This window comes from Aspergillus heteromorphus (assembly GCF_003184545.1).
Source record: "Aspergillus heteromorphus CBS 117.55 chromosome Unknown BO70scaffold_28, whole genome shotgun sequence".
Classification (NCBI taxonomy): Eukaryota; Fungi; Ascomycota; class Eurotiomycetes; order Eurotiales; family Aspergillaceae; genus Aspergillus; species Aspergillus heteromorphus.
In genome coordinates, this window is record NW_020290433.1 from 93,291 (window position 1) to 121,225 (window position 27,935).

The 27,935-nt window shown below is 51.3% G+C and overlaps 8 protein-coding genes across 8 annotated transcripts; 5 read left to right on the top strand and 3 right to left on the bottom strand.

Annotated features, from left to right (window-relative positions):
• The first annotated feature begins 8 nt into the window (after positions 1-8).
• Positions 9-2,675, top strand: BO70DRAFT_342990 (S10 family peptidase). Its single transcript, XM_025541398.1, has 10 exons — positions 9-532; positions 637-741; positions 863-979; positions 1,044-1,167; positions 1,226-1,241; positions 1,295-1,411; positions 1,510-1,560; positions 1,625-1,778; positions 1,858-1,916; positions 1,992-2,675. Exons 1-10 carry the CDS (start codon positions 145-147, stop codon positions 2,481-2,483), a joined length of 1,623 nt encoding a protein of 540 aa, XP_025396172.1. The 5' UTR covers positions 9-144; the 3' UTR covers positions 2,484-2,675.
• Positions 2,676-3,022: 347 nt separating this feature from the next.
• BO70DRAFT_298506 (unc-93 family MFS transporter) lies at positions 3,023-4,811 on the bottom strand (the record flags this gene model as incomplete). The annotated part of the gene is made up of 4 exons (XM_025539607.1): positions 3,023-3,251; positions 3,336-3,431; positions 3,519-4,126; positions 4,218-4,811. 4 exons carry the CDS (start codon positions 4,809-4,811, stop codon positions 3,023-3,025), a joined length of 1,527 nt encoding a protein of 508 aa, XP_025396173.1.
• Positions 4,812-7,291: 2,480 nt separating this feature from the next.
• BO70DRAFT_123440 (N-acetylglucosamine-6-phosphate deacetylase) lies at positions 7,292-8,949 on the top strand. Its single transcript, XM_025537972.1, has 2 exons — positions 7,292-7,753; positions 7,819-8,949. Exons 1-2 carry the CDS (start codon positions 7,379-7,381, stop codon positions 8,734-8,736), a joined length of 1,293 nt encoding a protein of 430 aa, XP_025396174.1. The 5' UTR covers positions 7,292-7,378; the 3' UTR covers positions 8,737-8,949.
• Positions 8,950-9,090: 141 nt separating this feature from the next.
• On the bottom strand, positions 9,091-11,468 carry BO70DRAFT_365207 (GMC family oxidoreductase). The gene is made up of 2 exons (XM_025544007.1): positions 10,952-11,468; positions 9,091-10,883 (listed from the first exon to the last, which is right to left on the bottom strand). The coding sequence occupies exons 1-2, from the start codon at positions 11,196-11,198 to the stop codon at positions 9,502-9,504; spliced, it is 1,629 nt and encodes a 542-aa protein (XP_025396175.1). The 5' UTR covers positions 11,199-11,468; the 3' UTR covers positions 9,091-9,501.
• A 1,376-nt stretch (positions 11,469-12,844) lies between these two features.
• On the top strand, positions 12,845-14,583 carry BO70DRAFT_365208 (aldehyde dehydrogenase). The gene is made up of 2 exons (XM_025544008.1): positions 12,845-13,394; positions 13,471-14,583. Exons 1-2 carry the CDS (start codon positions 12,910-12,912, stop codon positions 14,483-14,485), a joined length of 1,500 nt encoding a protein of 499 aa, XP_025396176.1. The 5' UTR covers positions 12,845-12,909; the 3' UTR covers positions 14,486-14,583.
• Positions 14,584-14,661: 78 nt separating this feature from the next.
• On the bottom strand, positions 14,662-16,309 carry BO70DRAFT_365209 (putative glucosamine-6-phosphate deaminase). The gene has a single exon (XM_025544009.1). It carries the CDS (start codon positions 15,860-15,862, stop codon positions 15,047-15,049), a length of 816 nt encoding a protein of 271 aa, XP_025396177.1. The 5' UTR covers positions 15,863-16,309; the 3' UTR covers positions 14,662-15,046.
• Positions 16,310-18,635: 2,326 nt separating this feature from the next.
• Positions 18,636-21,842, top strand: BO70DRAFT_123590 (putative beta-N-acetylglucosaminidase). Its single transcript, XM_025537973.1, has 3 exons — positions 18,636-18,865; positions 18,978-19,096; positions 19,201-21,842. The coding sequence occupies exons 2-3, from the start codon at positions 18,982-18,984 to the stop codon at positions 21,771-21,773; spliced, it is 2,688 nt and encodes an 895-aa protein (XP_025396178.1). The 5' UTR covers positions 18,636-18,865; positions 18,978-18,981; the 3' UTR covers positions 21,774-21,842.
• A 3,416-nt stretch (positions 21,843-25,258) lies between these two features.
• BO70DRAFT_123662 (PhoG like DNA-binding family protein) lies at positions 25,259-27,711 on the top strand. The gene is made up of 2 exons (XM_025537974.1): positions 25,259-25,774; positions 25,839-27,711. Exons 1-2 carry the CDS (start codon positions 25,629-25,631, stop codon positions 27,502-27,504), a joined length of 1,812 nt encoding a protein of 603 aa, XP_025396179.1. The 5' UTR covers positions 25,259-25,628; the 3' UTR covers positions 27,505-27,711.
• The last annotated feature ends 224 nt before the right edge of the window (positions 27,712-27,935 follow it).

Sequence of the window (27,935 nt, forward strand, 5' to 3'; positions counted from 1 at the left end):
ACATGCATGAAGCCGGGGCATTCGGGGTATTCGATCTGGGGATCCCCAGGTCGCCCTACTTAAGCAGGATGCCTCCCCTCCCCTCTTCCCCTTCCACACACACCTCCTCAATCCGTTTTCGCCTCTGTATCCTGGATCGGAAACATGATGCGTGGCTCTCGGTTGGTATCCCTGCTCTCGCTCTCGCTCTCGCTCTCGCTCTCGCTATCCCTGGCTGCCCCCCACTGGGCTCGACCCGACGATGCCCGGCCATCTGCATCTGGGATGAAACGACAGCTGCCCAGCGCTCCCACCGACGTCAAGTCAATCACGACCCCCAACAACATCACCATCCGGTACAAGGAGCCCGGCAACCAGGGAATCTGCGAGACCACCCCGGGGGTGAAGTCGTACTCCGGATACGTGGATCTGGCCCCGGACGCGCATACCTTTTTCTGGTTCTTTGAGTCTCGGCGAGACCCCGCGAACGATCCTGTCACTCTGTGGTTGAACGGGGGCCCCGGGAGTGACTCGTTGATCGGGCTGTTTGAAGGTTGGATTGCGTCCGCTTCCATCTCTCTCCCTCCCCTAGCTGTGCTTTATAGAAAGACGAGGGGGTAACTGGCTGGCTGGCTGGCTGACGTCGAGGGAAACTAGAATTGGGTCCCTGTCATATCAACTCTCGTCTTGAATCTGTTATCAACCCTTACTCGTGGAACGAGGTCTCGAACCTTCTCTTCCTGTCACAGCCACTCGGGGTTGGTATGTATGGATTCCTGTCCGTCGGGTGTGTGTGTGTATGTGTGTGTGTATTCAGTGTGTTCAGTGTGTTCCCCGCTAATCAATGGATCGTTGCATGTGTGTGTCTGCTATATACATATAGGCTTTTCTTACAGTGAGACCGAGCCTGGGTCCCTGAATCCCCTCACAGGAGTGGTCGAAAATGCTTCCTTTGCTGGCGTTCAGGGTCGATTCCCAGTCATCAACGCCACATTGATTGGTAAGTCGCATTGGGGCCTGGGTGTCGGGGAGACACTGTCCTGACATATAGTATCTATCCAAAGACACCACGGACCTTGCTGCACGCGCTACCTGGGAAGTACTGCAGGGGTTCCTCGGCGGTCTACCCCAGCTGGACCCGAACATCAAGTCCAAGGAATTCAATCTCTGGACGGAGAGCTATGGAGGGTTAGTCCCAATCCTTGGGGGGATCCGAGGTGTAGACTGACCGACCTGCCTGCCTTAGGCACTACGGACCGGCTGTGAGTTGAGCCGTCCGCCACTGTAGGCCCACGACACTGACGATCCTTTCTAGTTCTTCGACTATTTCCACGAGCAAAATGAGAAAGTTGCTCAAGGAACCGTCGATGGCGTGCACTTGCGATTTAACTCCCTTGGAATCATCAACGGTATCATCGACGAAGCGATTCAGGTATGCTGCAAAGTAATGGATCGGTTCCACGCACGGTGGCTGGCTTTGTTTGTCCCACGGGTTCCACCACCACTGACGCACCCGACTCGAACCAACAGGCTAAATACTACCCCGAATTCGCGGTAAACAACACATACGGGATCAAGGCGGTAGGTTTCTTCCCCCTGGCAATGGAGGCAAGGCATCAGAACAGCCGCCGCTCATGTGAAACAGGTCAACGAGACAGTCTACAACTACATGAAGTTTGCCTACGAGATGCCCAATGGATGCCAGGATCAAATCGACTCCTGTAAGCACACAAACAGATCCTCACTTGCCGATTATGCCATCTGCACAGAAGCCACCAATATGTGCAGGGACAACGTCGGTAAGTAGAACAAGGGACAAGTTCCGTACCCCCATATATGTATGGCTGGAGACGACGGCTGAGCGAAGAATCTCCCCAGAGGGGCCGTATTACCAGTTTGGTGGACACGGTGTATACGATATCCGACACCCATACGATGTAAGTACCAAGAGAGAGGAAATGGGGAGCGGGAGGAGGGGGTGGGGACGAAGCTTACCGTGGATATGTATGTAGGACCCGACTCCCCCGTCCTACTACACCAAGTATCTTCAGAAGGGCTCGGTCATGGATGCCATCGGGGTAGACTTGAATTACACCCAATCCAGCAGCGAGGTGTTCTACGCATTCCAGCAGACGGGGGATTTCGTATGGCCTAACTTCATGGACGACCTCGAGGAGATCCTTCGCCTTCCCGTGCGCGTGTCTTTGATCTACGGCGATGCCGACTACATTTGTAACTGGTTAGGTGGCCAGGCTGTCTCGCTGGCGGTGGAGTACGCGCATGCGCCCGAGTTCCGCACGGCCGCGTACACGCCCATGACCGTGGACGGGGTCGAGTACGGCCAAACTCGTGAGTCTGGTAACTTCTCCTTCACTCGTGTCTACCAGGCTGGCCACGAGGTCCCGTACTACCAGCCTGTCGCGGCGTTGCAGTTGTTCAACCGCACCTTGTTCGGCTGGGATATTGCCGCGGGCGCAAAACAAATCGCTCCCGGATACATATAGTAGTGGCGGCATTGACAGGGTTATAAGTAGAGACCGAATTCTTTGTGTCATTAACCATGCTGATCAGCTAATTTCAATGACTCTTCTGGGGGGGGTTGCTTAGTTGTATAACATTCAGCAGTGTTACATGTGTCACAGTGGCACCAGCTTCCTAAAACCCATGATCATAATGAAGGTCCAAATGGTGGGCAGCCCCACCCCCCCCCCCCCCCCCCTGAATGTGCGGGCGTGGGAATTTTTGGGCGAAAGTCGTTTACAGAATAATCACAAGACCTTGGTAATAGACCCATGTAATGTTAGAGAAAGAGAGCAGCAGTCACATGTTGTCAGTCAATTGAGATTATTAAATAGTAGTATCTAGCTGACAGCTTGTATGGAGTGACTGAAGCCAGATTCCCAGCACTTCAGGCTCATTCAGACCCTGGGAAATCTAGCCAACAACACACGTGATCATCGAAAGCCTCATTATCCACCGCCATTGAAATCCCAGTTACCGCCTTAAAGACGAAATGTGGTGCGTGTCAAAGATCCAGTCATGATTAAGTAAGAGATTCTCCCTTCTCATCATCCTTCTTCACCGAGGTTTGCTCTTGCAGCGGAACGCCCACCTCCTGAGCGGTTTCATCCGAAAACTTGAGATCAATTTCCATATCTGTATGATCCTTGATCTTTAAAAACACCACTGGGGCTGCAATGAGGAGACTGGCTGCGAGGAGTCCCCAACAAGAGGCCAGTTCGGTCATATAAGGAGTCTTCTCAGCATCCATCCTGCGGAAACGCTATTAGCTGCTGCAACAACCACCCCAATACAGAATTGCCTGGTTTTAAGAGTATGATTTTCGTAGTACTCACCGCCACATGCCAGCGGCGCCAGCAGATTGGATTCCTTTGTAGAAGCCAGCGAAGTTGGCCAACTTGCGGCCGTTATTGGTAAGTGAGCCCATAAACCTACAATGCTCACATCAGTCAATGAACCACACTCTCCGCATGAAGGTATAGCAGAGAGAGAAGAAAAAACGATCTAAGATTACTGACCAGTATGCGCAAGTCTGGAAAGCCGCATCGTAAAACCCGTAGAACATGTACAGGAACATGGGTCCAACAAAACCACTCGTCGTCCAGTCGGTATCGGCCTGCACTGTTGCTCGGGTGTATCCTGTTTGGAACGCATACCCACCACCCCAAACACCCATGGTGATAATGAAAAGGAGAATAAGGCCAAGCTTGGCTCGGGATGGGCGGGAAAGAAACTTCACGTCCAAAAGCTGCCCGAAGACAAAAGCGCCAACCATCTGCATGAGCCAGTAAAGAAGATTGTTGAGGGCCCGGGTTCGAATGTTAAAATAAGCGCCATTGACACTGTTGAATTGATAGGCAGAAAACCAGTTGCTCGCCAGGAACATCGGGAAAAACAGAACAATGTAATAGTCGGTGAGAAGGGTGTCATAAAGACCTTTGAGCTCTGATTTCCAGGTTGGGTTCTTCATCACAATGACATGAGAACCATCGCTGCGTTTAACATACTTAGAGTCCGAAAGGCCCCAGGCAAGGACAAATCCGGCAGCCATGAGCACCATAAAGGCAATGTAGGTGCCATCATTCACCTGGCCTGCCTCGGAGTGTAGATTTTGACCCAATGGTACCTGTGTGTATAGACCGGGATGCCATGAGAATCTTCATTGCAAGAACAAGCAGAGATGCAGGACTGGTAATAAGTAGCAGACATGTACTTACCAAACTGCCAATCACACCACCCAGGTTGAAAATTACCCAAAAAATGGCAATAAATTTCCCCTTGTCCTTTTCGTTTGGGTAGCTCATCATGACTGCACCCTGCGCGCACCACAGCAAACCGCCACAGACACCCAGTAGTGCACCAGCAAAGATTAGGAAGCCGGAGTTTTTATTGTGGTTATACGACAGAAGCGAAGCCACATAGAGGAAATAACCGAAACCACCGAGGGACAGAGTAAGGCGGAGGCCAATACGGTTCGCGATGGAGCCTGCGAAGAATCCCACCACCGCGAAAGTGCTGTACAGGGCCGTGTTGGCATCACTGACGTCGGTAGGGTCCAGCTGACCACCGCCGCCTAGACCAGTGACCGCGTTGTACATACCAGGGCAGAGGAAGCACACGAAGGAGACCAGGAGGAGCTGCATTTCTGGGGAGGCGAAGTAGGGCAAGGTCCAAGGGCCAACCTTCAGCGGCCTATACATCCAAGGTTTTCCGGTGACGGGGGCATCATGGCCAGCCTCAGGATCCGAGGTGACCGCGGGGACCTCTTTCTCAGGACGACGGTCCTCCTGTTCCGTGGTGGGTGTAGCCATTGCTGTTGGCGACAGCAAGCCTGGATGTAGGAAGTATTGTAACGGCAGCGGGAAGACTTATCGATCCACGCGACTTATCGGAAGGTCAGCAGAGGCTCTCAATTTGCACAGTAGGGCATATGTAGGTGAGTCCAAGGACGTATGTGCAGCTATCAACAGTAGAAGGGAAGGGGATAGATATGTTCAGAGAAAGGGGCGGGCGAAATGGGACCAAATCAAAGAAGAGAATGAACCAGGAGCCCTCAGCAGAAAGAATACGGAGAAAGGGTATGGCACTCGAGGAGATCACAATTGAGCAACCCCGGGAGAAGCAGGAGGTGGAGGCCAAGATATGTAGGAAAGAAAAAGGACCGGCCGGGTCCTTGGAATATTTTAAGCCACCAGCAGTGTGCACTGATGCAGGAGCAAGAGTCTGGAAGGGAAGGGATGGGATGTTTTGGATGATCCGGGGTAAGAATGAAGGGGTGGACACGAAAACAAATAGTCCGACCGTCACGAGTCCCTCAAGTGAAACCCTTGGCCCATGCGGACCCCATCGCAGTGAGTGGTGAGATTTTAAGGCCCGGAAGGGTAAGGATTCGGGCGAACATCCATTAGACGATCAGCAGCCTGGCATATCATGTCCTGTGCTCGGCGCAGATACGAAATGCAACCCCCAGCTGATTGTGAGGGATTGACTGGTGAATACCACGGTGGGAGAGACCGAGATACCACGATGATAAACAGGTTGGGGGATGAGTGGAGGGGGGATGAAAGAAAGAGAGGAGGGAATGAATGAATGACCAGCCGTACCTTATCTCTGGGCCTGCGAACCGACAAGATATCTAGTAAGCAGTGCAGGAGATAACTATCTAGTACTAGCTCGCGTACTACTAATAGTCGGCGGTAGTGTTTGTTAGTACTTTAGTATCTACCAGTCAGTGACGGACGGGTTGGTTGGTGTGGGCACTCAGACGGTCAGATAGTGGTCATCCTCCTCGCCCAGTGGAACGAAGAGGGAAGGAAGACTGAGTAGCAGTGTCTTAAGTAGTCTAGTTATAACCAGTATTCGCGCATTCGTTCACCTCACGGCCATAAGAAGAAGAAGAAGAAGAAGAAGAAGGGCGGAAGAGAGAGCAATAATGAAAATGCGGAGTTGGGAGCCGATCGGGGAGAGCCGACGATCAGATAGATAGTAGGAGTACTGAGGGGACCAATGCAAGCCAAGTGACAACCACGCGGACGGAGAGGAAGGAGAATAGGATCGTGAAGAACCGCGTGCGTGGTGCTTATCTCCCAGATAGGAGCGAAAGAAAGGAAAGGGACAGAGATGGCAAGAAAGATTGGGTGGGAACAGACCTCAATTCTATTGCATGATACTCCGTCGAGATCAGTCAGTCAATGATGGTGTTCCGTTGTCGGGGATGGAGAAATGCAACAACAAAACAAGACTGGTCAGGCCGCCCATCAGCCTCCGGCGGGCTATCCAATAACCCAACATCCAACTCCCCGAGCGGGAAACAAGTGAATGGTCGGCCCAAGCAAGGCGACGGTAACATCGGCCACTGGGAGCTTAGCCGGATGCGGGGAGGGGCAGGCCGGGGGGGGGAGGGTAGCATTCGGATTGACAGATACTAGATAGTAGATAGATAGTATTTAATATGAATTCTAAGACGGTATCTAGATAGTCAGTGTATGTACGGAGTACTTCGTCCCTAGGTGAGCATTTACGGAGACTTCTGTAAAACAATTATTAGTTGATGATGATAATAATAAGATGATCACATTTGATCAAACTAAAAAGATCGTGCGGGATCGATCAGGTGATGAGGTTGGACCCTTACTGCGGTACTACCACCAGGTATCGTGGGTACTGGGGGGTATCGTTCCTCGGGTGACCGGTAAGATACCAGACCGGTCTGGGCAAGTATGGAAGCTGCCCGGTAATCAGACGTGACGGTATTTGGATCTCCGCCATCTGCAACATGACCTCATCTGACGGACCCATCCAATTGCCGATCGGTAAGTAGTAAGTAGTATATTGTAGTACTATCTTGTATCCATCGACGTGCCTCCTCCGTAAAGTGGGTAGGTAGACCCTATAGCAGGTACGGAGTATATAGGTAGTAATCAGACTACGACATTCTGTACTTCTACATAAGGTCGTCATGTAGAGTAGAGGTTAACAACCATGGATGGTCCCCCAGGGAAATGTCACCCCGCCCCGCAAAAAAGTCCGATCCGATCGGATCAACGTCACATTCCATATTTCCTCGTCGCCGAGGGAAGAAAAGACCGAAGGAAGGAGTAGGAGAAGAAGGAAAGGGGAAAAGGCAACGTCATTTCCTTGCTTGAACAATATCAGTCAGTCCATCACGGTTCCTGGTGGGATGTCACCATGTAGTAGTACCTAGTAGTTGTACATAGTATCGCTTCCCACCTTCCCTTACCCCCTCCCCCTCCCTCCCCTTCTCTTCTCTTTTCTTCACTCTTTATCTCTGAGGGGTGTCTTTCGCATCCAATCCTTCTAAAATTCAACAATCATCCTCCTGCTTGGCTACCCTCGCGGGGCTCGCTTTATTTCCATCATGCCCGGCAAAACAGCCTCCTCTCCTCCCCGCATCACCAAATTTACCAACTGCCGGATTGTCAAGGGTCCCACCCTCATCGAGCAGGATGTCTGGATCGATTCGTTCTCCGGGAAGATTCTCAAAGACCAAGAAGCGTTCTACGGCTTGCAACTCTCCCCCGATGAAGTCATCGACTTAGGCGGGCGTATCCTTGCACCCGGGCTCATCGACGTTCAGCTCAACGGTGCCCAGGGCTTCGACTTCTCCGTTCCCCAGATCTCCAAGGACGAATATGACGAGGGGTTGCGCATGGTCAATAAAGGTTTGGCCAGGACAGGAGTCACATCCTACCTTCCGACAGTAGTGAGCTCGACTCCGGAAGTCTACTGGAAGGTATGCCTCCCAAAAGCGCTTCAGCCAAAGGGGGGACAGAATGACTGAGCCTACTGACAATATAGGTACTTCCATCGCTGGGCCCCTCTGGTAGCAGTCATCGGGCAGAAGACGGGGCCGAGTCTCTAGGCGCTCATGTGGAAGGCCCATTCATCAGTACTGGCCGCAACGGGGTGCACAAGACGGAGGTCCTTCGTGCGGCCGCCACCTTCGACGATATTGTTGCTTGCTATGGCAAGGAAAATATGATCGGGTTTTCCAAATCCGTCCGCATGATTACTGCGGCGCCGGAGGTCGGCGACATGCTGGCCAATATCTCCTCAATCGCATCTAATGACATTATCTACTCCATCGGACATTCAGATGCAACATATGAGCAAGCTCTCACAGCCACCCAGCAAGGCGCCACCATGATCACTCATCTCTTCAACGCAATGCGACCCTTCTATCATCGGAACCCGGGTATCTTCGGCCTCCTAGGCCAGAACGAATGCCGACGTCCCTTCTATGGGGTTATCGCTGATGGAATCCACCTGCATCCCACCTCGATCCGCATCGCATATAACGCCTACCCAGACGGGCTCATTCTTGTCACTGATGCCATGAAGCTATGTGGTCTGCCAGACGGAGTCTATGAATGGACCAATGGCGAGCGCATCATCAAAACCGGCGCCCGGCTAACTCTCGAGGGGTCCGACAAGATTGCTGGAAGCTCGGCCACCCTGATCGAGTGCATCAACAATTTCCGGCGGTGGTCGGGGGCATCCACCGCAGAGGCCCTCAATGCCGCCACGGCCATGCCTGCGCGCCTCCTGGGTCTGCAAGGCATCAAAGGGTCTTTGGATAGCGGTGCGGATGCGGACCTACTCGTCCTGGACGATACAGACGATCCTTTTTCGGGCCCCACCTTGTCGGTACGGCAAGTATGGAAGCGCGGAATTAAGATATATGACACCGACAAGAACGCTACAGTTGCCAATTGAAGATGCAAGGTGCAGGGCACCATGCTAGCCGCCGCTTCTTATTGTATTCCAGCAAGCTTGGGAGTTTTTGGCCCTTGTCAGATTAGAAGATTGCATTGCAGGTTATTCCCTAAATTTCTTGTTTCGATTTTGATTACTTCTTGCTTGTTGGTTATTACGTTTTACCGTATAGGTGGCGGAGGGGGGAGGGGGATGCTTATCTGGATTCCCCGCATCTAGTGCACATTTGCTATCTAAATCATGGGCATAGAAATTATTAGACAAATAGCTCCTAGCTTTACATAGAAAGATAACGCTGATACCTGGCTTTGAAAGAACCTTTGGGAAGTTTATATATCTACTGGCCTTTTTTCCCTAAAAAAACAGTTCTTTTATACTTGCTGCGTGGCGCAGGTGCTATATGATACAAACAGATAGTACTTGAGATGACCGCTCAGAACTCTGTGTATGAGATAATGATACAGCCACACCATTTACCCCCAAAACTTGACAAGATTAGCGGACATAGCACCACACATCAATCCTTGCAGGGGACTAGATCTTTCTCTGGCTTTTCTAATCCTCCTCTAGATCGTGAATCGTAAATCATGTAAGAGAGTAAACTCCGTTAAAAATGCTTGCATCTCTCGACCGTAACTCCTCCCCTACTCGGAAGAAGGATCCCTCTCCCACACATGAGCCGTTTCAAACCCGACTCCCTGTTTCCTTTGTAAAAAAAGGCTAACGCAGGGGAATATTTGTAGAAGCGAGGACAATGTGCATGGCTTACAGACGGGGCTGCTCACGCTTCCAACCAGCCTCTTCCGCAATCAGCTCCGCAGCACGCTCGCCAATAGCCAACACAGTAAGCATGGGATTAATGGTGGGCATCTCAGGGAAGACACCGGCATCCGCGACACGGACATTCTTTAGTCCCCGGACCTTCAGCTGGCTGTCGACGACAGCCATTGGGTCACGAGTCAAATTACCCATTTTGGTCGTTCCAGCCGGGTGATAGACGGTGTGGGCCACGCGGCGGCCATACTCGGATAGTTCTTCATCAGTCTGCACCTTAGGGCCAGGGGCAACCTCGCGCTTAATCCACTCTTTGAAAGGCGACTGCTGGGCAATCTCACGGGCAGCCTTAAGACCAGAAACAATAGTGGCAGCGTCGTAGCCCTCCGGGTCAGTGAAATAACGGAAGTCCAAGGCCGGCTTGACGTTAGGGTCTGCCGAGGTGAGGTAGATACGACCACGAGATCGGGGGCGGGGAATGTTAGGGGTCATGCAGAAAGCATCGACCGGAGTGTCATATCCCAGTCTGGTGGTGTTGAGACAGAATGGAATTTGGTAGCAGTGCATCATGACATCGGCAGCGCGGCCATCGAAACCATGAGCATTGGGTAGCTCACGACGCAAAAAAATACCCGCATCGGAGTCCATGGTGGTCTGGTTCGGAGGTACGGGGCGTTTCAGCTCCCAGATGATGATACTTTCTGGGTGGTCGAGGAGGTTCTCACCGACACCCGGGATATCCCTCACGACCGGAATTCCAAGCGAACTCAGCTGCTCACGAGGACCCAGACCGGACAGCAACATCAATCTGGGGGTGTCGACGGCGCCAGCGCACAGGATGGTCTCCCTTTTGGCCCGCAGAGTATGCTTAATGCCAGACTGGAGGGTCACATCAACACCAGTCACGGTATCCCCGCTAACATTGACATGGGAGACCCAGGCATTGGTGAGAATCGTCAGGTTGGGACGCTTCTCCTCGCCGCGGAGAATTGGGTGGATGTAAGCGACACTAGCGCTGCTGCGACGGCCATCATCCGGGTTGTAGGAAACGGAGAAGAAACCCACGCCTTCAGTCAATTCGCCCTTGGAACGGATCTCCTTGTTGAAGTCGGGGATGATGGGGATGTTCATAGCGCTGGAGCATGCCTGGACCCAGTCCTGGCAGAGCTGATTGCGGTGACGACTGTGGACGGGCTGAACAGTGTTGCGCAGGTTATCGAGAACCCGGGTGAAGGTCTCGAATGACCAGCCCGTGCAACCGGCCTGCTCCCACCTCTTGCAGTCGTACTCAAAGGGACGGAAAGAGATGAGGGTGTTGTGGCTGGAGCACCCGCCCAAAACCTTCGCGCGGGAATGACGGATATGACTGTTACCTGTGAAGCAAAAGCACATATTAGAAGTCGGCTAAGATGGCACAGGGACCCTCGGCTTCTGCACATACCCATAGGTTGTTCCGTGGTGGGATAGTCGTAGTCCAACTCGCCTCCAAGCAAGTTAAGCCATTCCCTCAAATTGAGGACCCGGTCATCCATGTAGTCACTGGGGCCACCCTCAATGATCAGGATGCGCTTGTTGGGCAGGTACTCTGCCAATCGACTGGCAATGACACAGCCTGCTGTACCACCTCCGACGATTACATAGTCGTAGCTGTTGACATCGCTGGCAGAGAATTCATTCGTGGTAGCCATCTTGAATGGGTGATAAGCAAGGCCTTGGAGGAGCGTAGGGTTTCAAGGAGAGAGGAGGGGCGGAAGGAAGGAGGAGGGTGAGAAGGTGGATGGACACCGAAGGAACCGGACGGGAGAAGAGGAGAGAGAGGGAAAGGAACGTAACGAGGAAGGATGAAACTCGGGGCTTTAAATTGGAGGGCCAGAGATGCTCTCTATCAAGGTCGAACCATCAGGCCATCCGTCAATGCGGGCATCCACATCCATCATCCACTTACGTTTTTCATTTCGTTCTGTTTCTCACGGAGGAGCAGTGTTTCTGTCTTCTTTCCCTCTCTCTCTCTTTTTTTTTTACACCTTTACTAGGTACTAGTACTGTGACTCGTCAAAGGCCAGCCCGGTCCCACTTAGAAAGAGTCGGCTCACCAATGGCTGGCGTGGGGTGGGGCTATCGGGTGGGCTTCTTAGTCAGTACGGTACGCTTAATTAGGGAAAAAAGGTCCACTTAGGACGGGTTTACGAGTACGGACAACATAGCACGTATTATTCCCTGATCGGGTCAGAATGCGTACTTATTTGTCTACCTTATCTAGATATGTACCGTGTAGTGTGTATACCTAGGCAGAAAGAAGTACATAAGCCAAGTCATTACTCCAATCTTAAACGGCCCGAGAAGTAATTGAAATCAACATGTGTGTGTATATATAGGGCGGGAGTATGACCAGCAGGTCAACAAAAGAAGTTTCGAGGCCTCGTTCAACTGTCCCCGCCATAAGCAAGGTACATAGTGCCTACTACTACTTACCTAGTACATACTAAGGTACTATGTAGTAGTACTACTAGAAGGGAGTACTCAGTTCAGTACCTTAAGGTACTGGGCTCAGAGATACCAGTACCACCTTACCATGTACGTACCGTACATGCTCCATAGTACCGTACTCCATACTCCGTAACTTACCTGAGACAAGATAGGCCACGCCACGATCCCACCGAGCTGTGCGCTAACCAACGGTTAAATCCATCGCATATGCAGGGCCGAAACCCTCTTCAGGACATGGCATCCCAGAGGTTGAGATAATTCATCCGGGATCGGATTGCCTGCTTGGGTTTGGATATACAAAAGTCACAAACACCCTGGATTGGGTAGTAAGTACCCTGGGAGTTCCTACCTGGATATCTTACTTTCAGCTGTACTTTCCACTCAATTTGATGAGCACCAATACCTTTGAGGATCATTCATTCCTCTTTCCGCCTTCAATAAGAATAATAATGCCGACTGGAAGATCCTCGTTCCATGTGTAGGCCTATTACGTCACCGGCCGCCTCAGCAAATCATCGGATTGGCGGTGTAGCAGCGGATCCGTTGCCCAAGACTGTCTTTACCGTACATGTTGGTGCCTGTTATGCTTATCAGTGATCTATATTCCATACCGATACTGTACCTACCGCCCGAGTCATTCTTTCCCTACTAAGTACTCAAATATAGAATACTGCTACAAGATGCTTACAGGACCATGAGTAATTTACCTTACTTTACTTGGTAAGGTACAGTGTGTCTAAATACAATACTTTATGATTACACTTGCAGGCGTTACTAGTACTAGTTAGGCTAGCACTCTGTTCTCCGGAGGTACTTTGTAACCAAACCCTCTTCTTTTGCCCTCGATCCTGCCTCTCCCGACTTGACCTCTAGATCCCTTCGTTTCTTCCTCTCGATTTCTATTCCCAAATCATGCCGCCTTCCTCGTTTCCTACGCGTCAACTCTACTACGATGGCAAACTTTGGCCTGCCTCTTCCGGAAAGACCTTTGAATCCATTGATCCCTCCAACGCTACCCCGCTGGCTGAAATCCAGGTCGCCGCGCATGCCGATATAGATGCAGCCATTGCCGCTGCCGACCGTGCATTTTCCTCGTGGTCTCAAACCCCGCCTATTGCCCGTGCCCGAATCCTTCAAAAAGCCGTCGCTCTGTTGCGCGAACGGAACGATGAAATTGCTCGTGTCGAGACGCTGGACTCGGGGAAGGCGTTCACCGAGACGAGCACTGTCGATGTTGTCACGGGGGCCGATACCCTGGAATACTATGCAAACCTGGTTGGAGGTGGTGGTCTGAACGGAGAGACCACGCAGTTAAGGGAGGATGCTTGGGTCTACACGAAGAAGGCCCCATTGGGCGTTTGTGCTGCCATCGGTGCCTGGAACTATCCCATCCAAATGTAAGACTCCCTTAGCCTTGGACGTCCCCTCACGGACAGGCAAGTCGGAAATGTGACTCTAATAAGATCAATCTAGTGCGCTTTGGAAATCCGCCCCTTGCCTGGCTGCAGGAAACACCTTAGTCTACAAGCCGAGCGAATTCACCCCCCTTCACGCGCAGACTCTGGCAGAGATCTACAGGGAAGCTGGACTTCCCGCGGGCGTCTTTAACGTGGTGTACGGTGCGGGCGACGTCGGTGCGTACTTGACCGCCCACCCGACCATTGCCAAAGTTTCCTTCACGGGCCAGGTGACCACGGGAATGAAAGTCGCTGGTTCTGCGGCTGGAAATATGAAGTATGTGACTATGGAGCTTGGAGGCAAGAGTCCTCTCATCATCCTTCCTGACGCAGAGCTGGACAATGCGGTCGACGGAGCCATGATGGCCAACTTCTACAGCACCGGTCAGGTTTGTACCAATGGCACCCGAGTCTTTGTGCCTGCCAGCATGAAGGCCGCTTTTGAGCAACGCCTTTTGGAGAAGATGCAGTACATCCGCCCTGGACCTTTGTTCGATGACGCTACAAACTTTGGCCCTCTGAGCTCGGCAATTCATGCGGAGAAAGTGGCCTCGTACATCCGCCATGGAATTGAAACGGACAAAGCTACCCTCCTCTTCGGCGGACTGGGCAAGCCATCGGTCCCGAAAGAGTTGGAAGCTGGATTCTGGGTCCGACCTACTGTCTTCACTAACTGCACGGATGACATGAAGATTGTCAAGGAGGAGATCTTTGGCCCTGTCATGTCGATCCTCTCCTACGAGACGGTAGAAGAAGCAGTCGAGCGGGCAAATACCACCGAGCTCGGATTAGCTGCGGGTGTCTTTACCAAGAACCTCAACTTGGCCCATCGTATCATCGACCAACTGCAGGCGGGCATCACCTGGATCAACACCTGGGGCGAGAGTCCAGCTGACATGGCCGTGGGTGGGTGGAAGAACAGTGGCGTGGGTGTGGAGAATGGACGTCGGGGCATTGAAGCCTGGGTGAAGAATAAGAGTACTCTGGTAGACACGAATGGCGCGATTGCCACCGTTTTTGCCAAGCTGTAATTAAATCATGACCCTAGTACGTACTAGTACATAGATGCAACCAAAATTGTACATGGGCTGGCTATATTCCGAGTATATAGATCTTGCGGGTGAATAAGGACCAAAGTATGAGATCAAGCATTTTATTTGCTGCCCGTCTTATAAAATTTGTACCACTCCATCATGATCCCGTAGCACACAGAATATTTACTTCTTATCGGCATAAAATATAAAGATACGACAGCCCACACAGGGGGAAAATCCAACGGACTATCGTCGGTCTATTTATTATTCTTAAACTCACGGCCACTCTGTTTCTTTTTCAGCAACGAACACCATATCATGCCATCTATGATCCTCAAACACATGCATAGCAAAAATAGTCCATGAGTATCAGAGGGGGGAAAGAGTCGAAATATAAAGGATTCACGACCTGGTAGCCAAAAGCCAACGAATCTTCAAGCAAATCATCCCATCCCACGTTCCCTTTGGCAGCAAATCAAAAGTGAATCGGCTATTTCGTCCATGCAGCAACGTCAGGGACCCCCGTATAGATAGGAGCTGATCCCATATCGATCCAGATCAATGTGATACGACCCGCGCCCCCATAGGATCGAAAAACAAATCCCCCTTCAAAGTCGAGTCCAGCCCACCAATCGCCGAGTCTACCATCCGCGACGACATGCTATCAGGGGTTAATTCGTCATCCTCCATCGACTGGTTCAGCTCCGTGTTAATTCTGAGGTCCTTGGGTATTTTCTGAGGGGTAGTTTGGGGGGTAAGCTGAGACGGCTGAATTTTTCCAATTCCGACTGGAGCAGGAACGTAAGTCTTGGGGCGGTAGAGAAGAGGCGGGCCTTGAGTTCGTGCATCCGTGCCAGATTGTTCGATCGACTCAAAATATCGGACTGTTTTGACCTTGAGCTCCAAGGTTGCGTCCCGGTCACAAACAATCAATGCGTACGGATGCAGCTGCAGTGCTGAAAGCGTCCACATGTGGTTTATGCCACCTTCAAGACCCTTTTCCACGGCGAGAGCCTTGTGAGCACCTGTAGCCACGATGACTACTTCGCGGGCATCCATAATAGTCTGAATCCCAACGGTAAGCGCCCTTCGTGGTACCTGACTCACTTCATTTCCGAAGAACCGTGAGTTGGCCAGGATTGTGTCATATGCCAAGGTTTTCACACGGGTGTGACTGCTCAAAGAGGAACCTGGCTCGTTGAATGCAATATGCCCGTCTGGCCCCACGCCACCTAGGAATAGCTCGATGCCACCGTAGCGAGCAATCCGTGCCTCGAACGATGCACACTCTGCTGCAAGGTCGTGGGCATTCCCGTCCAGGATGTTGATATTCTGAGGTGGAATATCCACATGGGAGAAGAAGTGCTTATACATAAAGCTGTGATATGATTCGGGATGATCGCGAGGCAACCCAACATACTCATCCTTTTCAAATCAGCGTGCTACGCATTTACCAACAAGTCCTTCTTGGAGAAGGGTTCTACATACCATATTGAATGTCACGACATTTTTGAATGAGATTTCGCCGTTTCTGTGTCGACGTACCAGAGTCCTATAGATGATTTCGGGGCTGCTACCGGTCGGGAGACCAAGAACGAAGGGCTGGTCTTCAGTCGGCTTGAATGACTTGATGCGACCTGACAGATGGAAAAGATCATTGTAAGGAAGTATGTTAAGCACCAGAGTCCGTCTAACCGCTGGTATGGGGGAATATGAAAAAGAGCAGTGTTATTTGAGATTGCAGACGGTGGGGACGCACTGATGATATAATCGGCAATGTATTCAGAAGCCTCGAGACTTGTTTCTCGGATGATCACTCTCCTAGATAAGAACGGAGGTCAGTCCAAGATAGAAAGAGTCGTTGATGATTTTGTTTTATTTTGGGGGAGGCGGGTATTCCAGGGAGAGAACCGTACATGGTGAGGGAGGGGGGAGGAGGGGAGAGTCGACTGAGTAGTACGTCACCGATAACAGTCAGGATGGTTGAGGGGTGTTTGGGGGGGGGTTCAATATTAATAGGTAGTTAGTTCTTGTTGATGATAAGTAACCCGAGGGTGAGGGGTGTAATAAAGGATAAATGAAGAAGAAAGGGGAGGGGGAAGTTATCTGAGGTCGGAGATGTTGCAGGGTGGGTGAAGGGGGGCAGATGAGTTGATTTAATAAAATGATTGTTAGATCAGCCTGCATCATCCCAACCATGGCTCTGTTACAGTTCCAAGGCCTGCCTGTCAGTCCAGTCTGGATCGATCGGCCAGGTGGAGTATGACAGGATACATACATACCTCCCACCACCACCACCACCACTAGTAGTAGTAGTAGTCACGGGGAGGCTGTCCATTCTTCCCCCTACAGAGAGTCTTAGTATGCATACACAGAATATCCCTACCAAAGTTGGTATTCATCATTCATCATCATTAGCACTGTCGTCATCGTTCACTTTTTCGGGTGCTATCATCCCCCGCGAAGGGGCGCATGAAGCCTACAGTGAGTAGGTATCCAGGACTGTTCATTGAGCACCTCCCATACCGATGACGCGCCGAGGAGTATACCACCTACTAGGTACTAAGTAGGTAGTAGTAGTTACTAATTACCTTAGTAAGGACAGTCACAGGTACCTAGTATCTAGCTAGCAAGTTGCTGCCACTTAATGCCCTTCAAAGGCCACCAATCAAAGCCGCCATCCCGGTGTCCAAGGATGAAGAAGAACCGGGAATGGGACATGGTGGAGGAAAAAGCCTTTGTCGTGAATGGAATCGTCCACAGCAGGAACATGACGTTGCAGACCGAGGTGGCATATGGAGAATCGGCTTTGACGATGCGCGATGATGGAAGCTCGCCAAAGGGATCGATCCCTCCCCCGCGGCCCCCCCAGTCAGCAGCCAAGGCAGGTGACTACACTGCGGGATGTGAGTAAGTGCGGACAACTACGGAGTAGTATCCGGATCACTAATGTATGTAATGGTGGTGGTGATGGTGGTGGTAGTAGATGGTACGGAGTATACTCTACTAGTATCGGGACAGACTGATAAGAATCGGAAAAGTGGGTGGGATCTGAGGGGGCGCCTAACAGGCAGCGTCCCATTTGCTGTCAGGTGCCGTAACTTAGTAGCTCGGGTTACGTTCCATTGGACTGATTCATCACGAGTCTGTCAACGGCCGTTGCCGTTGCATTCGGCCAGTGGGCCCATGCAACCCTGGTACCGCTTAGAGTATTTAGAGTACTACGGAGTGGATAGCAGATAGATACTTTTAGGACAGAGTAGATAGCTAGAATATAGATAGGCGGTAGTAGATAATAGATAGATACTACTACCGTACTTACCCTACTAGTAACTAAGGTACACTAGATAGATACACTCAAGCTCCCGTTCCAGTTTCCTTCTCCCGGGTCAGTACCGCGCGCATCTGATTCTGACGGTTGACGGGGGGCGGCCCTTGTATGGTCATTACTAGACAATACTGGTACTGTATCTAAAATCAGACCTGTTCGTTATGGTTCGGTACGGTATGCCGGTGATATCAATACTACGACACGTGATTTAGGGAATATCATTCTTCCAGCCCATCCCGTTCTTGCGCCAAGCCTCCCGCTGGGTACGGGCTGTATTGCTGTCAACAAGACAGCTATCTACTCCTTCCCACCCCCCCCCCCCCCCCGATCCAGTGCGAGTGGACTCAAACGTGAGGGCTTGGGAGCTGCTACTCCCGGGACTTCTACCGCTCTCTTTTGACTATTCCTCCTACCTCAGGACTGTAGGTGGACAGACCCTAAGCTACTAGTACCTTCTTGCCTGCCTGCCTGCCTACCCACTACAGTACTAATGGGATTTCACTGTACGGAGTACTATGCTTCTGTCCGGTAAGCCTAAGCAACTTAAGCTGATCAGGGTAGCTTGGTGCCACTAGGTATTAACTGCCGGTGCCGGCGCTCATCCGCCCACTTCCTTGACGTTTGCAACGATCATCCACCTTTTTTTTTTGTCTCGATCCCTTCTTCCTGACCGGGACTCCTCGCTTCGACCGATCAGTGTTGCGTTCCAGGCCCCCGACCCCCATCCCATACCACACCTACCTAGGTATCTAGGTCGTGGACTCCATTACACCAGGCTCTGCTTGCAGTGGCATTCCTTCCACGCCGGGCCCTCATGGCCCCCAAAGAGGACATGCTGCCGCCTGGCTGGGAGGATCTGAACAGGTAGGTAACAAGGTACCACCAGCCTTGGCACACTTCGCCCTGTGTTTCTTCTTTCCTCTCTGTTCTCCTGCTGCAGTTAGTAAAAGTAACTCTGTTGCCTATTTCTCTTTCCGGCCTGTTTCCCTACTAAGTAGTACCTAGCTAGGTATCTACCTGCCTACTATCTACTACCTAGTAGTTTGGTACGGTACCTTGGTGTCCGCACCCTCTTCTGGACCTCCCCCCCCCCCCCCCCCCTTCTATTTATTTGGCTATTGATCATGACTGACAATGAGGCTCCCATGTCGTCTACAGGCAGATGGGGCAGCTCTTTATGATGGGATTTGATGGAACGTCCGTTAGCCCTCAGATCCGCTCCCTTATCGAGAACTACCACTTGGGTTCGGTTTTACTGTCTGCCAAAAATTTGAAATGTATCACCGCCTCTGTCGCTCCGTATTCCAATTCCAATGATCAAGGCTGTCTTGCAGTCATGTCACCTTTCAGCATGTTGATCAAGACACTAATCCACGTCTAGCTGCGGAAGATGCGACGCGACTGGTCCTTGAGCTTCAGACCATTGCTCGGGATGCCGGTCATCCGGTGCCTCTGCTCATCGCCTTAGACCAAGAAAATGGAGGCGTGAACAGCCTATATGATGATATTTATATTCGACAGTACCCTAGCGCTATGGGAATTGCCGCAACTGGGTCAAAAGCTCTGGCGCATGAAGTTGCAACGGCCACAGCCCAAGAGCTCAAAGCTGTCGGTGTCAATTGGATCCTTGGCCCTGTTCTAGACGTGTTGACAAACGTACGAACTCAGCCCTTGGGCGTGCGCACCACAGGTGATGATCCTCAAGAGGTATCCCAGTATGGTGTGGAATCCATGAAAGGTTATCAGAAGGCTGGGTTGGTGACATGTGGCAAGCATTTCCCTTCATATGGTAATTTGGAGTTTCTCGGATCTCAAACGGACGTACCCATTATTACCGAGTCACTGGAGCAGCTCAGTCTAACCGCATTGGTGCCCTTTCGAAATGCCATTGTCCATGGTCTGGATTCCATGATGGTTGGGGGCGTTTCGATGTCCTCGGCTGGTGTTAACGTGATGCATGCCTGTCTCAGTGAGCAGGTAGTTGATGATCTTCTGCGGAAGGATTTGAAATTCGAAGGCGTAGTCGTCTCAGAGTGCCTGGAAATGGAAGCACTTACACATAATATCGGCGTCGGCGGCGGAACGGTGATGGCGAAAAACGCGGGCTGTGACATCATGCTCCTCTGCCGGTCATTCCAAGCGCAGCAGGAGGCCATCAATGGCTTAAAGCTCGGCGTCGAAAATGGCATTATTGGTCGAATGCGCATAGAGCAGTCATTGCGCAGAGTCCTCACCCTTAAATCGAAGTGTACGTCTTGGGAGCAGGCCCTCAACCCCCCCGGTCTTCCTTCTCTCATACAGATGCAACCATCCCATACCAACCTCTCCAAGAGGGCATATAACAGCTCCATATCGGTTGTACGGGATAAGAAGGTTCTCCTGCCCCTTTCCAACATTGTTGAACCGAACGAAGAGTTGCTCCTTTTGACCCCGTTGGTAAAACCGCTTCCCGCTTCCGCCGTGTCTCGCTCTGTGACTGAGCATTCGAATATGTCCCTCGACCCAATCGCCTGGGATCGGACGGCTTCAGTACTCAGCGGTGAAAGTGTGTTCAAGGAGCTCGGGAGGTCTCTATCCCGGCAAAGAAGTGGCCGTGTCCTTCACACATCCTACACTGCTAACGGCGTCCGCCCGATTCACGAAAACCTCATAGACCGGGCTAGTGCAATCATCGTCGTCACTGCAGATGCCAACAGAAACCTGTATCAGCATGGTTTTACTAAACATATCTCCATGATCTGTAGGTCGCAGTTTTCTCCTTCTGGGGAGCCTTGTGAAAAGCCTCTTGTTGTCGTCGCTGCTAGTTCTCCGTACGATTTCGCGATGGATCCGTCCATCGAAACATATGTTTGCACCTATGATTTCACTGAGACAGCTCTGGAGGCCCTGGTTAAAGTTCTATACGGGGAGCTGAACCCCGTCGGTTCGCTGCCAGGTTCTATCAGCCGCAGTCAGAAGCTTCATCAGGCCAGACAACACTGGCTAGTGGAAAATTGGAATGAGGATAGGGACGCACATGCTCTAGATTCCCTTTTGACAGCCGTCAGAGAGGATTGCGGGCAGGGGCAACGGTCTGAGTTGTTGGGCGTAACATCGAGTAGCTTCCTGCTCCGGCGGGAAGAGATTGATGAAGCGCATTTTGTTGTCCGGAATAGCAGTACACAGGCCCTGTACGGATTCTGTTCCACATATTCCTTCCGGTCTACAGGCACCGGCGTCATTGGATCCTTGATAGTTCACCCTGCGAGGCGAAAGCTGTCGATTGGTAATTCACTCCACAACCGGGCTATCCGAACCCTTCTTCAGCGACAAGGGATGAAAAGGTTCCAACTAGGCTCTCGACTACCTGGAATATATCTAGGTATCCCATCGGCGAACCCAGTAGAGCGGAAGAGGTTGCGGCAGTGGTTTGCAAACTTGGGTTGGAATACCGCTCTTTCACGGCCTGTTTGCAGCGTGGTGCTGCGCAACCTGCCTTCCTGGGTGCCGCCCGATGGACTTATTCACGGACTCCAGAGCCCAGACGTGGCCTATGACCTTGTTTATGGATGGGATTACGCTGAATCCATTCTTCACCATGTCAAGACCAACTCGCGACAAGGGGTAATAGACATATACAGAGTAGCACTGGGGGGGGCACCGAATTGTGGAATCATTCGGGCAACACGGCCCATTGACGGGGCTATCCTGGGCAGTGTAGTCGTATACAATGGACAAGCAGTTTTGGCGGAGCATATGCCGGTATTGAGGTCTACGCAGGTCTTAGCAGGCGGCATCTCGTCGCCAGTCATTTCACCATCAGTGGGCGAGTACGCTACGGTCATGCAGGGGTTGATTCTGCTGGGGATTAAGCAAGTCCGGAAGCACGGCGCTGAGGCTGTAATTATGGATTGTGTAAGTGACCATTCCTCTCCTGGCTTGTTTGCAGTGGAGCCTTCCATGTTGACAGATTGAGATGTAGGTTGACGGCGACAGCAATTTCGATTGCTTGTCAGGGATGGGCTTCGTCACTCTGCACAGCTTTGAGGAGGTCAATTGTGACGCGGCGACATGGACTATGGTGTCTACTACCTCCTGACCGGCCTCGTTCTTCTATTCGAGCCCTATTCTTCCTCTCCTTCTTGTCTTTTCTAGTTGACATGTGATTCTATTAGACGATTCGGCATCGTACATACGATATCCACTGTATAGTTTTCCCCCTTCAATGATCGTGTTCTGGGGCTGCTTGTGCCTCAGTGCCTTCCCAGTCCTTAATATATATATATATATATTCTTTGAGACGGGGTCCGGGGGGGTGCTGTGGATATTTATCTCTCTTGGAGCAGCCACTCTTGAAGCCACCACCCCAGTCATGATCCAAATGTGGCATACAAATGGTAAATTGCCGTGGAATAACCCACTAGGAAACTCAACAGGGCCCTTAAACGAGTGATCGTAAATGAGCCAAATTCGCACGTATGTACGTAGGAGTTGCGGGGAGAGCAGATCGACATTAGGACGAACCGGGCGGTAGATGGATAGTGGCGGCAGTTTTCCTTGGGGTGGGGAGCTGGCCTGGGAGAATTTCTGCGCAGATCAGTTGTTCAGTCAAATGCTCCAGACCCTGCCCACGCCAGAACGACCGACGATCGAATTGTCGCGCCCAATCTATCTTCTACTATCCAGCCCTCTGCAGCCCGCATGGTTCGGAGTTTTTGACTATGTGCAACCTCGACTGGAGCCTTGAGGGAGCAGGAGAGTAAGGAAGAAGGACTACTATCCCTGCCACTGTTTTCGGACATCGGGGCCAATCTGGGTCCGGTCAATGCAAAGCAACGACCCTCCTACTCCGCAGCTCCGCAGAACTACCTAGTAGTACGGAGTATTTAGTACTGAGTACCTACTAGGTAGTTAGGTACTTTGTGGTTGGCAGTCCGGCCGGTTGCGGTTACAGTACCCGCTGTTATAACTGGAGAAGGTTAGTAGTAAGGTTGATGGGGACCGAGGTACGGAGTACCTAGGTACGTACAGAGGTAGTACTCCGTACCACTCCTCCCTTACAGTACACACAGTACACAGAACTCCACACCTGTGTGCAGAGAACAACACCACCACCACCACCAGCAGCATCAGATGAGAGGTGAGAGGCGAGGTGAGGCGAGGCGTCAAGGGTTTCAGTCACAGCTTAGGTATAGTGTATGTAATCTAAGGTAGATATTACTTTGTACCTATTTAATAATAATATGTGCAGCCTGAATACGGAGTACACTTGGGGAAGCATAAGGCTGCAGTGTTTAACTTTCCCGCTGGTCCCACCGACAAACACGGGCTTGTGATCCCCCTTCCTGTCAGTATCTACTTGCTAGTATCTAGTAGTTCTACCGGAAGATATACTTGTATTATATGAGCATGAGCTTTAGCTTAACAATTCACCACCCATAAATAATGTAAATAGATAGTAACCACTAAGTGCATATAAGTACTGGTGATGCTCTGAGGGACTATAGAGTAGAGAACAGTATCTTACTGGCACACGCACTCTAGCTGCACAGATCTGTATTTCTCTGTCTTTTAGGCGCATGGATGCAACTACTTAGCTTGCTTAGACTTGATGATTGATTCTTATACTCCGTACAAGATCGTCCAGTCACATAAAAAATCAACCTTCCATTATCCCCCACCCTCTTCCTCTCAATCAGCTACCTGGTTCCTGTGAGTCGTGGATTTCTGCTACGGGTAGAATCAAGTAGATATTGTGTAGAAGTAGGCCAACGTTTCCGCCCGGCCGATGCTAACCTAGAAAGTTTAAGCCTGAGTAATCGCGGTAGTTGCGCGAGGACAGCCTTCTCTGCCCAGGGGCTTTTCTTCTTCTTCTTCTTCTTCTTCTTTCATTTTTCTCAAATGTCCGGTAATCTATGATCTAGGAGGTCTCATAGCCTCCTAGTAAGCAGTTGACCTACCTGGATCATCCCGAAAACAGCAGGCCTGGGCTTAGGTGCTGGATTAGGATTGGTACAGACCCCCAGGTACTACGACTAGTTCGATGTTCCCCGGGTTTTGGTGGGCCTTCCTTAGTACCTAGCCAATTTGAGACTTGAATATTCAAACCATCATGCCCAACGGCCGGGCGCAACAGAGCATCTCCTGATCCGGCAGGTTCTAAAATCTATCTGAACGGCCCTGGGCCCCTGACCAGGTTAGAGAAAGTCGGAGTCCTAATCATCAATCATCCGATGTGGGCCATCTGTAGATACTAGGGGTACTAAGGTAAGTATGTAGTAGCCAGTAGTAGTTTAGGTACACAGTACGGAGGACGGAGTAAAGCTATAGTAGACACTACAGTAGGTAGTATCTAGTACTGCCTAGGTACTAGGTAGTAGGTGCAGTATGCAGTAATCATCCGTACCGGAGTAAGTACCTAGTATGTACCTCTTACTCCTAGTAAGTAAGTACCTTACCTAGGTACTGAACTGAGTATGGTAATTTTTCACATCATCACCGGGCATTATTTGACGAATCCGAGGGGAATGACGGATAAGCCGCGGACACTAAAAGCAGTTGGTCGAACTCGTCCGGGCTCTCTCTCTCTCGGTCTCTCCAGTACCCCCTGTTCTAGACGGATGTAGAAGAGAAGGAAGGTAGCAGGATGTCTCTCCGTCTCCGGTCAGATTTTCCTCCCGCAGAACGGACGGCTCTCCGCAGCGGGCTTCTTCTGATTCTTACTTCTCTTGCTTTCGCCCGTTGACTTGGCTGTACGACCCATCAGCTCGTCCTTCATTCGTTGGGTATGTACCTTAGTAATAATTCCTTCTTCAAGCTAAACTCGATCCAGGTTCCAGGGAACCGAGTTCCTCGAAACGTCTGGCCGGTTTGGCGTCCGGAGTTCCACCCTGTCCCAGATCTGCTCCCAGACTTTCCCCCCTCCTTCCGTCTGCTCTCTACCCTCTTTTCCTGCCATTTCTCCACCATCCGCCCGCCCCCCTCCTGCTGGCTGGCTCCTGCTGCTGCGGCCCCATCGCCGGGTCCGTCTGGCATCTGCCTGGCTTTCCCTCTTTATATCCATCTATCCATCTATCTATATGCTATCTAGTACCCCTTATCTCCCTTCCCGCTCCACTCAACCTAGGCTCACTCCGGATCTTGTCTAGTGTCTACTCTGAATCGCCTGGAGTTTGGATTTGGGACTCTCTTTCTTGGGACAAATCACTCCGGGTCCACCAACCAGAGCTGTTCTTCCGTGCACTGACTTCGGGCGAATCCGATCCACTCAAGGCTGCTCCTGCTATCACTAGTACCACCTTCTTCTACTTCTACTTCGACCTCGACTTCGACCTGGACCTGGACCTGGACCTGGACTTCTACTTCTACATTACGGGCCCGCTTCTACCTCTTAACACTACAACCCCAAGTACAGTACAACTGCTACCGCTTCTACTCCTGCTGCTTCTTCTTCTTCTTCTTCTTCTTCTTCTTCTATTTGTCTCTCTTCCCTTATAGATTGGGATTATCTGTTCTTTTCTTCTGTCTTTCTTGCTGCTCAATTAATTGCCTCTGGCGCCAGTCACACCCACTTCTTAGTCCTTTTGGTTTGAGGCGGTACAACCCATTTCGACCCCCCTCCTCTCCCGATGTGCTCCTCGCGTTAGGTCCTTCCGCATCCTCCGCGCTTTTTTGCGACCACAGTCCTCACTCGATTCTTTTCGGCTCCATAACTTCCACCGCCACACTTCGCCTGCACCAAGTGTCTCCGTTGGTGCTTATTGCTGTTCGACCAACAGTTGCCAGGCCCGTCTCGGCTATCTTGCAAAACTCCTATGCTTAGCCCCCGCTATGGAGGGCTTTGATACTATGACCATGCCTTACCTGGCCAGCCCGCTATCCCTCGGCAATATCCAGGGCCCTGAATACCTCAATCCAATACCTGGCATGGATATGCCGGATCAGCGCTCCAATTTCGATTCGGAAACATTCGTAAGGTAAGCAAGCCTCTTAAACCTATCCCACCAGGACATCACACATCTAACATAATCCCTGGGGCAGTAGCGACGATATATCTTTTGCACAACACGCTTTGCCTCCAACCCTGAAACGGTTCCCCGCCAGCTATGAAGACCCTTTCACGGACATGGTGACCCCGTTTGAACCTGCACCGCCCGAGCAGCCTCCCGATGCATCCATTGATCATAACAATAAGCTGCTGAGCTTCTCCATGCCTGCGTACAATTTCACCCTGTTGGATTACTCATTGCGGCGTACCTCCATATCTCTTTCCGCTCAACTGCATGGCATGTTTTTTCTTGCGGAGTCGCCTTGGACAACCTCGCCTACAGAAAACAGTCCGCCCCAGCAAGGAGCAGAGCTTACGTGCTACCGCCGGAATCTGTTCCAAATCACGGGCTCGGTTACCCTTCCACGAAGTTTGCGCTACATAATGACGGAGCAAGGCGATCGGATTCCTATCCTTGCCCAGGAACTCACCGTGTCCGCTACCGAGTCTGTCGAGGGCAATTCTGTCAAGATCATCTCGGTGCCCTGGAAGACCCCTGCTGTGAACAGCAACCCTACAGCCGAGGATACCAACCACCCCAGCGGCGGGAGCGGTGGCAGCACTAACAACAATAACAACACAAACCTCAAAGTCGAAAAGGAGCCCCCTCCGATTCCGTTAGATATCATGGCTGGCCAAGATCTCGATACCGACTACGCTACATTCCCTATTGCATGGAAACGGCTGCAGTTCCGCGTCGCTACTGCAAATAACGGACGGCGAAAAGAGCTACAGCAGCATTTCGTCGTTCGACTGAAGGTTGTAGCCACCTTGTCCACTGGAGCTAAGATACCAATCTGCGAGGTGCACTCGGGACCCGTAATCGTGCGAGGACGGAGTCCGCGCAATTTCCAGTCTCGCAAGGACCTTCCTTTGAGTGGAAGTGCTGCTGCATCGCGGAAAAGTGCACAGGCCGCTCAATCGGCTACTGTTACTCGGACTCCCACTAGTGATTCCGTGCCGCAATCCAACATGACGCCAGCCAGGACCAAAGCTACACTTAAAAGTAGCTCCCCGGAGACGGCTGCTTCCCAAGGTGGTGGGGTTCCACAACAAGCTTCTCCGGGTTGGACGCAAATTCCGCCTCCTATGGGATGTGCACTCCCATCAACCACTTTGCCTCACTCGACTGTATATTCACAGTCTAGCCCGGAGTTTTCGCGGCCGGCAGAGTCTCAGCCACATCCTACCACGGTAGCTGCTCCCATCAACCTGTCCCTTCTCGATGAGGAGGGTGGGGAAGTTGATGACAACCATGGCGGCGAATCAGTCCACCCGGCTGGTCCAGCCAGGTCGGCTTCTTCATACTCAAATGATATCTCGCACGAGAACTTAAAGATGAAAAATTCAGCACCGCCGGCGAAGTTGCGCAAGCTATCTCATGGCTTGCCTCAAGCGTCATCGCGAAGCACTGCCTCCTCGGTACCATTGTTGAACACTACTACCAGCATGCAGCCTTTCGCTTCAACACTTCCATTCCCAAATGAAAGTGCTGATCTGCTTTACGAATATTTCCCCTTGGGCCTGGATGATTGGCAAGCACCCGTCGATGCCGTATATCGACCGCATGTAGTGCATCATACCAACCTGCCTGAAGTGAAATTCGTTACGGCTCGTGGACGAAACAAACGATATTTTGCTGCAGAAGATGTCTTTTGATGACACATGCGGGATAGGCCAGAGAAGGCTGAGATAAGAGTCTTTGGGCGGGATCCATAGGCTGTGATAACGCTTCCACATAAGCCATGTTTCTTGCAAGAGACTTATAATACTTTGGGAATTTCTTATTATCTACCCGCCGTGCTATCCATTTCCTCGACTCCTACCCCACACATTTCTCGTCGAGCTGGATATAATTTTCAGGAATCTATTACTGCTAATGGCCAACCTATCTCCCCTATAAATCATCTATCCTTCTCATTATCGGAATGTACGGCTACGTAAAGGATCACTGCGAGTTAAAAAGATCGGTCATGGCGTGATGGAGTCACCTTTCATGGGATATGAATTGAGCTCTTGGTCTGCTCTTCCTGGTCTCATCCTCTACTTTGTACTTCTCTTGTTTTGCCCTTTCAGTTTTTCCCTTTCTG